General features: G+C 43.3%; 1 protein-coding gene across 1 annotated transcript; it reads left to right on the plus strand.

The window, feature by feature from the left end:
* Positions 1 to 10616: 10616 nt before the first annotated feature.
* LOC117348121 (proto-oncogene Mas-like) lies at positions 10617 to 11678 on the plus strand. The gene has a single exon (XM_033919824.1). It carries the CDS (start codon positions 10617 to 10619, stop codon positions 11676 to 11678), a length of 1062 nt encoding a protein of 353 aa, XP_033775715.1.
* Positions 11679 to 11879: the final 201 nt, after the last annotated feature.

Consider the following 11879-nt stretch of genomic DNA (forward strand, 5'->3'; position numbering starts at 1 on the left):
ATGTGGTAAGAGCGGATAGCGTAGCTGGTTTCGAGAAAGGTTTGGACAAGTTCCTGGAGGAAAAGTCCATAGTCTGGGGAAACCACTGCTTGCATGGAATATTGCTACATTTTGGGTTTTGGCCAGGTGCTAGTAACCTGGACTGGCCACCGTGAGAACAGGCTACTGGGCTAGATTGACCATTTGTCTGACCCAGGAAGGCTGTTCTTATGTTCTTATGAATTTTTACACTTTTCTTTTTTTAAACTTTTTTGTACTTTCACTTCTACATATAACTTTCCTTTGGAAAAGTACCTGCATTAAAATGTTGGTTATAACAGTATTCTATGTTTCTATATTTTCTTTGATATGAGGAAAAAAAAGTTTGGGAGATCCAGAGAATCTCACTAAGAAACCGTTAGTGACTGTTGATGATGGGACGTTAAGTTAAGGCGCATGTGATACCAGGGAGATAATCTTTATTTTGATAAACTTGGGGGGGGGGGGGAGTTCACAATTTCAGAGACTTAAGAACTGCCACAACTGACTGAGACAGCACTGAGAAAGGATAACGCTGGAACAAAACAAGGATAACCAGCCCGTGACAAACTCCAGAGAAAGTGAGTCTCTCTTCACTCTTATGCCAGCATTTATTTTGCTCTTTATTTTCAGCGGATCTCTTTTACTGCAGGGAGAGTTTCTCTCTTGGTTTCTAACCTGGTCTATTTCTTTTCCTCCTTGTTATTCCCCTCTTTCTTCCTCACCCCTTGGCTTTTTTTCTATCCATTTTCTCTCTGATCCTACATTTACTGTTCCGACTCTGTATCCCCTCACTTTACACTCTATCTCTCTACTTAACATTGGAGTAGGAATGGCTCCAGAGAGCTTGAAGGGATTCATCCAAGACAGTGTGTGGCTAATACAGCTTGGCGTAAAACTCACAGTTTAATTAACAGTATAACAACTGTAAAATGACCCAATATAAGCACCGTAAAACAATTATAACAGAAATATAATAAGTGTCGGCAGAATACTAATGATATCATAATAGGCAAGATGGAAGAATTTTCTCATAACTATATGAATCAAATGTCGTTCATCTGGACATGTGCCCCTCTCTTCTCGGTGGCCATCCTTGCTTCTGCTTTTTTGGATATTGTGGTTATCGGTTCCTTTAGCTTGTTGTGTTGTTAGGTCATATGAGTTATTTCCAGCCTCCTGTAACTGTCTGTACAGGGCAAGTCATGTTGACCGGGTCCTGCCGTGAAATTTTCCACAGCGGCCGGCTCAGCTTTCCGCAGACTTCTTCATAGTTCATTCACTTTTTATGTCACAGATGAAGTCTTTAGAATCCATTTTGTAGTGTGGCCTATTGTGTCTATTAGGCCTAGTCTCTTAGTCCGGTACCTCGGGGGGGTCTCATGAGAGGAAGGGTCCTCTCTCAAGTGATTTTAATCATTGACAAATAGAAGGTGCCTCTGTAACCTTCTAACAATTACCATAGTATGAAATACTACTGCTTTTATGCTTCATACGCTACGCGTTAAAGATAAGATAAAGATTCTGCCTGACTCTCATTCCGTTATGGTTTATCATTTCTTTTCCATGGTTTATTGAAGATTTTTATACCGTGAAATTTTGTCAGAAGGAAGCAGGATCCTTTCTCAACACCTTCAGCACTCAGGATGCTTGGATTGGGCACCTCAGACCCATCTTTGGGTCGGACATCAGACCCAGGTGTTTGGACAGTGGAGACTGTTTATTCTACAGAGGATCTGAGCTTAACAGAACCACGGGACTGGACAACAGAGATCAGTAATTTAGCAACACATCTTTCACCAAACGGCATCGTTATTTTCTTTGTCATTCCAGTCTTCTGCTCCTTTGGATTAGTTGGGAATGGGATTGTCCTCTGGTTTCTTGGCTTCAAAATCAAAAGGAATAAATTCACCGTCTACATCCTTAACCTGGCCATATCCGACTTTCTCATGCTTTTTGGATGCATGGTGGGATTTGTTCTCCTTGGCTCGCAGATTATGACTGGAGCTTTTTATGTTCCTTTGAATATGTATAAGATTCTGTTCATCCTGTATATTTTTGGCTACAACACCAACCTGTGTCTCCTGACAGCCATAAGTACTGAGAGGTGCCTTTCCACACTTTACCCCATCTGGTGCCATTGCTGGCGCCCAAAACATCTGTCTGCCATCTTGTGTGCGGTCCTATGGGCTCTCGGTTCTGTGGTGTCTGGAGTAGAATATTTCATCTGCACAGACAATTTATTTGTCTCAGAAGATCAGGAATCTGGTTCAATGGCGCTCACAAGTTGCCAAGCCATGTCCCTCTTCACATGCATCCTAGAATTCCTGGTCTTTGTCCTAGAATTCATGGTCACATGCCGTTTAACATTGCTTATTAAGACTCGGAAGAGGTCACAGAGACGCCACTCACCTAAGCTCTACTTTATCATTGTGGCTGCAGTGGTTTTGTTTCTTTTCTGTTCGACGCCCCTCCAAATTCTCTTCTTCTTAGAAGACTATTATGGTGTAACCCTACCCTTTATCGTCATCTTATGCTTCACTCTGCTTTCTACAGTCAGTAGTTGTGTCAACCCGTTCATTTATTTCTTTGTTGGGAATTGTAGCAGGAGAAGAACTACAGGGTCACTTAAGTTAATCTTAGAAGGAGTCTTCAAGGATGAGGATCAAGAAATCCCACAGAACTGTGACATCTCAATGGAAAGAGGAGAGTGAAAAGGAAAGACCCTGGGTGTGATCCAGTTGACATGGAAGTCTCTTGAGAAAAAGTCCACAAATCTATTGATAACAATAACCTGAAGTGGTCATGTTTCACCAAAGCAGACTGCCTTAGGGGGTCACAATCTGTTGAAAACTGTCAATTACACAAAAACTTGTGGTGCTTCTGAAAACAGATGCATCAAGCAGTTATACGTAGTAACATAATAGATGACGGCAGATAAAGACCCGAATGGTCCATCCAGTCTGCCCAACCTGATTCAATTTAATTTTTTTCTTCTTCTTCTTAGCTATTTCTGGGCAAGAATCCAAAGCTCTGCCCGTACTGTTCTTAGGTTCCAACTACTGAAGTCTCCGTCAAGGAAATCATTTTTATCAGCTTGTGATCCCTGATGCAGTTTGCTTTGGCAAAATGTGGCCATGTCAGGTTATTTAATTAATAAATGTATAGCCTTTTCAACTTGAACTTTTTCTTGTATGTAGTGTATGTTTGTTTTCTTTCCTCTTTGGTTGTTTTTTTTTTTAGTACCAGCCTCTTTCTCTTTTAATGGAAGTCTCTCCAGTACCATAACTTTGCTCACTTCTTTTGGCTATGAATGGGATACAGTTTTGTTGGCTGAGTCAATGCTGATCTTTATTAGTCCTTGCAAAGATAATTTCCCCTTACCATAAACTTGCATCCCTTCAATCATGAGTAGAAATGGACAGATGTATCTTCAGATTATGATATATCATCCTCCCAGGATGTAAATGTTGGGAACAGACTCCAGAGCAGCAAGGTTGTTCTGTTCCAAACCCTTCCTTCCAGGAAGACTGAAGGGAAGGAGAGGAGCCTGCAGGAGAGCAGAGGACAGTGGGAATAGGCACCCAGAAAATTTCCAGTTTTGTTTTATGTCTTTTTTTTCATATGAATATGGATATCGTTAAGAATATGCCCTATTTGCAAACAGTGAGTACTCTTTCCCGATAGGGTGCACATGCATGAACCATTATGCACAAGGGTGTTACAAAATTTTTATAAGGAGCATTGAAGGTTTTTTTTCTGCCTGTGATGTGTGTGTAGTAGAGCCATTGATGCTGGCCCTCCATGATCTGAGGCTTTTTCCTTTTCTGCTATGGGAGAGTGTTCACAGTGGTTATTTAGAGTATTTTGGTGGAGAGGTTTAAATTTACATTACATTAGTGTCTTCTATCTCGCCAATACCTTTCAGTTCTAGGCAGTTTACAACAAGAGTTGGCCTGGGCATTCCCAGGGAGAATACATGGTTAATAGATGTTGTATGCGTCGGGATCTGTGGAGGGTCGATCAGGTTTAGTTAGATCATTTGGCAAATTTCATGAATAGAAAAGTTTTAAGTTCTTTCCTGAATATTTTGTAGTTGGACGTCATAGGCAGCGGATTGGAGAGGTGGTGGTCTAGATTTGCTGCTTTGGTGGCTAATAGTCCCTCATATATATTTTTTTGCTTTGTATACCTTTGATTGGGGGGTGGGTAAAGTGTGCATGAGTTCTCCTTTAGTGTTTATGAACTGTTATGCATGCATGCATGCGATATGGACCAAATTCTCTATAAGGTACCTGAAAACTGCACTTAGTGCTAGTCTATAAACTGCATCTGGAGTTAGGCATTGAATATGCGCAACACCCATCCTCACAACTAAGATTTAGGTGAGGCCCTTTATTCCACGCATAATTTTTAGAAATACCCACAATTTTTAGAAATACCTATGCCCTACGCCTGCCCCTGGTCACATCCCCTTTTGAGATCAGTGTGGTAGAATTTAAGGGCACCACTTTATACAAAAAATGTGCTTAGAAAGTTGTCCATGTAAATTCTAAATAGTACCAATAACTGTTTGTTAATTGGTACTAATTGATTGGCTTGCTAAACCAATTAAGTTGCGCACGCAAATCAGCAATGCACTCAGATGTGCACACGCAACTTTAGCTGCCATGGGGATATGTACATAAAGGGCCAGATTCTATATGAGGCATCAAAAGTCGGATGCCTACCTTAATTACCCAAACCACATGAATAGCTTGAATTACGAGCTTTAACTAGCTCACCATTGAGAAAAAAAATTAATTGGCCAATAGGGTGCCTTCCCAAGGTAAAAGGTAGAGAGAGGGCAGATAGTGGATGGAAGGGGCAGAGAAAGAGGACAGACGACGGATGGAAGGAAGAGAGTGAAGGAAAGATGAGGAATACAGAAACCAGAAATGCTTTTTGCTTTAGAATAAAGGAGTATTGTAGCTGAGTTAATAAATACTGAGGAGGCAGCATTGAAAAAGGACAACGCTGAAACAAAACAAGGATAACCAGAGAAAGTGAGTCTCACTTTACACTCTATCTCTCTACTTAACATTGGAATAGGAATGGCTCCAGAGAGCTTGAAGGGATTCATCCAAGACAGTGTGCGGCCGATACAGCTTGGCATAAAACTTACAGTTTAATTAACAGTATAACAACTGTAAAATGACCAAATATCAGCAGAAATACAGTCTATGAGGTAATGCTTAGAGGTGGCAAACTGAAATCTTGTAATAGGGGTTGGGCAACTGTAGTCTTCAAGGGCCGCAACTCAGCCGGTTCTTCAGGATTTCCACAATGACTATGTATTAGATCTATTTGCATGCACTGCCTCCATTGTATGCAAATAGATCTCATTTTTCACGGGGGAAATCCTGAAAACCAGACTGGGCTTGGGGCCCTTGAAAACTGAGATTGCCCACTTCTGAACGCAGAGTATCCGCTATAACAATACCCTTAGCGCGCACGCGTACTTCAATCTTCGTGGCTCCGTGCCTCCATGGTGCCGTGTCCCCGCATGTGCAGTAGGAGGAGCCAGTGGCGGTTTCCCCATCGCCCTCCCTCGGCGACGCTGGCTCCTCCTACTGCGCATGCGGAGGCAACTTAAGCATGGACGTACGACCAGACAGACAGCGGGCAGGGAGAGAGACAGACAGAAAGACAGACAGACAGACGGGGCCAGGGAGAGAGACAGACAGAAAGAAAGATAGACAGACAGCGGGCAGGGAGAAAGACAAACAGAAAGACAGACAGACAGCGGGAGGGAGAGAGATAGAAAGATAGACAGCGGGAGGGAGAGACAGAAAGAAAGGAAGAAAAAGACAGGGGCAGGGAGAGAGACAGAAAGAAAGACAGATAGACATATATTCTAGCATCCGTTAATGTAACGGGCTTAAACACTAGTCAGATACAAAATCTAAACATTTAAGAGCACTGTGAAGCAATTATAACAGAAATAGAATAAGTGTCAGCGGAATACTAATGGCATCATAATAGGCAAGATGGAGGAACGCTCACATGACAACAACATCAGTAGAAAGCTGAGGGAGCCAGTGCAGTTGAGATCTACAATGCAGACAGGACACTTCAAAGTCATTGGGATAGACAGACGGATGGCTAAACTGAAGACAGATTATACTGTACAGTTGAATAAGATTTGAGGCCCTGGTCTAAATTTCGAAGTTTGCAGCCAGCTAATCCAACGTAGAGTGAATTGTGAAAGAGCCAGGCTTTCACCTGCCCTTGTTGATGAGCAGCGGCATAGTAAGCGGAGGAAGTGGGGGGGGGCTGTCTGCCCCGGGCTCCGGCACCCCTCCTCCTTCCCACTTCCCTCCCTCCTTCCCACTTTCTCCCCCCCCTCCCCCCCTCCCGTATCTCCAGCTCTTCACCGGCACGAGCAGCGTCGGCTCTCCTGATGTCACTTCCGGGTCCCACATCTGGAAAGCGTCAGAGGGAGAGCCGACGCGGGCAGTAAGTTGGCGATGCTGCTCGCGCAGGGGAAGTTAAGAGATACGGGGGGAAGGTGTACGCGTGTGCGGTGGGAAGGGGGGAAGAAAAGAGGGTGGGGGGAGAAGTGCCAGTTAGTGAGCAAGGCCACAGAAAGGCAGCAACTGATCAGGGAAAAGGGCTCTAACTGTGACTTTGGGGGCTGCGCCCAAGTCCATATATCCATTATGCAAGCTGCGTCATTACAATTCCACCGTTCGGCAGTGGCTCTGCCCTTTGATTTTATAATACTGCTCAATATTGACAATCTCTTTATCAAACTAAAGTCTGTAAACCCTTAAAAAAAGCATCACTTTTACAAAGCCGCGTTAGCGGCTTTAGCGCGCGCAACTTTTAATCGCGCGCTAACCCCCGCGCTAGCTGAAAAACTACCGCCTGCTCAAGAGGAGGCGGTAGTGGCTAGCGCGGCCAGCAGTTTAGTGCGCGCTATTACGTGCGTTAAACCGCTAACACGGCTTCGTAAAAGGAGCCCCCAAGTGCATCAGATAAAACCCTAATCCAGTGCAATCCTCCTGACGCTGTAGTAAGGATGAAGCACCCCTTACTATACATTACATCAGGGCTGCCCAAGTCCGGTCCTCGAGATCTACTGGCAGGCCAGGTTTTCAGGTTTTCCACAATGAATATGCATGAGAAAGATTTGCCTGCACTGCCTTCTTGGTATGCAAATCTCTCTCTCATGCATATTCATTGTGGATATCCTGAAAACTTGGCCTGCCAGTAGATCTCGAGGACTGGACTTGGGCAGCCCTGCATTAAATTACATTAGAGCAGTGATTCCCAACCCTGTCCTGGAGGAACACCAGGCCAATCGGGTTTTCAGGCTAGCCCTAATGAATATGCATGAGAGAGATTTGCATATGATGGAAGTGATAGGCATGCAAATTTGCTTCATGCATATTCATTAGGGCTAGCCTGAAAACCCGATTGGCCTGGTGTTCCTCCAGGACAGGGTTGGGAACCACTGCATTAGAGATTTCTATTCCGCCATTACCTTGCGGTTCAAGGCGGAATACAAAATAATTTATGGTTGATCTGTTACAAGAAGAGATCAGTGGTCATGACTAGTGAAGGCAGAGACGAGGGTGGGTATTTTCAGAGAGTGAGGAAGAAGATAGGTGGAAGGAGGTATTCGAGATGTTAAGATTTAATCAGGGATTTCTTGAAGACTATGGTCTTTATTTCTCTTCTGAATAACTTGTAGTCTGTGGTTGTTATCAGTAGATTGGAGATTTGGTTATCTAATTTCGCTGCTTGAGTGGCGAGGAGGCCATCGTAAAGTTTTTTTTCCCGTTTAACTTCTTTGATTGGAGGGTGTGAGTTTCTCTATGTCTGGTTGAGGTATTATGGGTGAGTCGGTGGTTCAGATAGGATGGGCTGTCTCCGTTTATGGTTTTAAATAGTGTGCAGTAGAATTTGAATAGTATTCTTTCCTGGATTGGTACCACTGCTCCTAACCTAAAGAATGAATTGCTTTGATGACCATGAACAGCTTAGAAATCCTCCAGAAAATAGGTTTCAAAAATAGCAAATTGGAAAAGTTTGGTGAGGAAAAACATCCATCTGCCCCTTTAGGCCACCTTTTGGACATTTTTTCTTTTTTGAAAATGAGCTCCATAAGTTATAATTCACAAAACCGTGCCTCTTCGGGCTTTCCCTACTTGTTTCAAAATGTCCGTACTTCAGATTAGAGCTAAAATAAAATAAAATAATTTAAGCAAACCAAAATATCAAAGTTCTGAAATAACTCTCATTTAAATCATCTTTGCAGTCCTTTCTGAGGTTACCTGCCTTCCAAGACTACAACTGAGTTATTTCCAGCCTCCTCTTTGCTGATCCTCAGGACTCTTATAGGAGGAAAACCAAGACAGAATCCAAAATAGAGAATGACACGGGGACAAATTTTTCCCCATCCCCGCGGGAGCTAATTTACCCCTCCTGTCCTGACGAGTTCTTTTCCTGTCCCTGTCCCCATCCCTGCAAGCTCCGTCCTCATCTGCACAAGCCTCAAACGCTTTTAACATCATAATTAGCAACATTCTAGAGCTCAGATTGTGATGTCATAATGCCTCATTCCACCAATGCCTAAGCTCCGTCCTCATCTGCACAAGCCTCAAACCCTTTGAAACCATAAATAGCAACATTCTAGAGCTCAGATTGTGATGTCATAATGCCACATTCCACCAATGCCTAAGCTCCGTCCTCATCTGCACAAGCCTCAAACCCTTTGAAACCATAAATAGCAACATTCTAGAGCTCAGATTGTGATGTCATAATGCCACATTCCACCAATGCCTAAGCTCCGTCCTCATCTGCACAAGCCTCAAACGCTTTAACATCATAAATAGCAACATTCTAGAGCTCAGATTGTGATGTCATAATGCCTCATTCCACCAATGCCTAAGCTCCGTCCTCATCTGCACAAGCCTCAAACCCTTTGAAACCATAAATAGCAACATTCTAGAGCTCAGATTGTGATGTCATAATGCCACATTCCACCAATGCCTAAGCTCCGTCCTCATCTGCACAAGCCTCAAACGCTTTAACATCATAAATAGCAACATTCTAGAGCTCAGATTGTGATGTCATAATGCCTCATTCCACCAATGCCTAAGCTTCGTCCTCATCTGCACAAGCCTCAAACCCTTTGAAACCATAAATAGCAACATTCTAGAGCTCAGATTGTGATGTCATAATGCCACATTCCACCAATGCCTAAGCTCCGTCCTCATCTGCACAAGCCTCAAACCCTTTGAAACCATAAATAGCAACATTCTAGAGCTCAGATTGTGATGTCATAATGCCACATTCCACCAATGCCTAAGCTCCGTCCTCATCTGCACAAGCCTCAAACGCTTTAACATCATAAATAGCAACATTCTAGAGCTCAGATTGTGATGTCATAATGCCTCATTCCACCAATGCCTAAGCTCCGTCCTCATCTGCACAAGCCTCAAACCCTTTGAAACCATAAATAGCAACATTCTAGAGCTCAGATTGTGATGTCATAATGCCACATTCCACCAATGCCTAAGCTCCGTCCTCATCTGCACAAGCCTCAAACGCTTTAACATCATAAATAGCAACATTCTAGAGCTCAGATTGTGATGTCATAATGACTCATTCCACCAATGCCTAAGCTTCGTCCTCATCTGCACAAGCCTCAAACCCTTTGAAACCATAAATAGCAACATTCTAGAGCTCAGATTGTGATGTCATAATTCCACCAATGCCTAAGCTCTGTCCTCATCTGCACAAGCCTCAAACACTTTAAAATTATAAATGTCCGAGGCTTGTGGGGTTAAGGCAGAGCTTACAGGAATGGGGGCAGGGACAAGGACAAAACTCGCAGGAACAGGATGGGGAAAAATTTGTCCTCATGTCATTCTCTAGTCCAAAAGCTTCTTTTCCCTGCCACTGCCTCTAGATTTTAAATATGTGACAGCCATTTCCTTCTCTCTAGGTTTCCAAAAGCAGAAGCATAGATGAGAGGGGAGATGTTGCTGTTCATGGGATTGGCACTTAGGTACATACCTTTGTATATGAAATAGTGCGCGCATACATTTGCAAATCAGGGGAAACAATAGCCACTGAATTTGCTCTTGCCCAATTGTCTGATAACGATGGAGATGATGCGGTATACAAACCTAAGGATTAGATTAGATTAGATAAGTGGAGAAGATCTAGGCTCTGCAACCTCTTGTTCTGCCCCTGGTAGGAGCCATCGTTTTTCTTCTCCATCCCCTTTCTGTTTCTAATCCCATCCTTACAGTCAGCCAGTTCTTGAAGTCCGGACTCCAGAGCTCTGACCGAATGTCCTGAGATGGTCCAAATCATTGACAAACAAAAGGTGCCTCGGCAACCTTCTAACTATTAACCATAGTATGAAATACTACTGCTTTTATGCTCCATATGCTACGCGTTAAAGATAAGATAAAGATTCTGCCTGGCTCTAATTCCGTTATGGTTTTTCCATTTCTTTTCCATAGTTACTGAAGATTTTTACACCGTGAAATTTCGTCAGAAGGAAGCAGGATCCTTTCTCACCACCCTCAGCACTCGGGATGCTTGGATTGAGCACCTCAGACCCATCTCTGGGTCAGACGTCAGACCCAAGTGTTTGGACAGTGGAGACTGTTTATACTACAGAGGATCTGAGCTTAACAGAACCACGGGACTGGACAACAGAGATCAGTAATTTAGCAACACATCTTTCACCAAACGACATCGTTATTTTCTTTGTCATTCCAGTCTTCTGCTCCTTTGGATTAGTTGGGAATGGGATTGTCCTCTGGTTTCTTGGCTTCAAAATCAAAAGGAATAAATTCACCGTCTACATCCTTAACCTGGCCATATCCGACTTTCTCATTCTGCTTGGACGCTTGGTGGCTCTTACCCTCATTGGCTTGCAGACTATGACTGGAACTATTCATGTTCCTTTGATTATTTTCAGGATTCTGTTGATCCTGTATGTTTTTGGCTACAACACCAACCTGTGTCTCCTGACAGCCATAAGTACTGAAAGGTGCCTTTCCACACTTTATCCCATCTGGTACCATTGCTGGCGCCCAAAACATCTGTCTGCCATCTTGTGTGCGGTCCTATGGGCTCTCAGTTCTGTGTTGTCTGGAGTAGAATATTTCATCTGCATGGACAATTCATTTGTCTCAGAAAATCTGGAATCCCATACAGTGGCGCTCACAAGTTGCCAAGCCGTGTCCCTCTTCATATGCATCCTAGAATTCCTGGTCTTCACTCCCATCATGGTCACATGCAGTTTAACATTGCTTATTCAGATTCGGAAGAGGTCACAGAGATGCCACTCACCTAGGCTCTACATTATCATTGCAGCCGCAGTGTTTTTGTTTCTTTTATGTTCCACATCCCTCAGAATTATCTTCTTCTTACATAACTATGATGTAGCCATTCCCTCTATCATCATCTTATGCTTCACTCTGCTCTCTACAGTCGGCAGTTGCGCCAACCCATTCATTTATTGCTTTGTTGGGAATTGTAGCAGGAAAAGAACTACAGGGTCCCTTAAGTTAATCCTAGAAGGAGTCTTCAAGGATGAGGATCAAGAAATCCCACAGAACTGTGACGTCTTAATGGAAGGAGGAGAATGAAAAGGAAAGATCCTGGGTGTGATCCAGTTGACATGGAAGTCTTTTGAGAAAAAGTACACGTTAAAAAAAGTCCACAAATGTATTGATAACAATAACTTGAAGTGATCATGTTTCACCAAAGCAAACTGCCTTAGGGGGTCACACTCTGTTGTCAATTACACAAAAACTTGTGGTGCGTCTGAAAACTGATGGCAGCATCCC

The sequence above is a fragment of the Geotrypetes seraphini genome, chromosome 14, assembly GCF_902459505.1.
Source record: "Geotrypetes seraphini chromosome 14, aGeoSer1.1, whole genome shotgun sequence".
Lineage (NCBI taxonomy): Eukaryota > Metazoa > Chordata > Amphibia > Gymnophiona > Dermophiidae > Geotrypetes > Geotrypetes seraphini.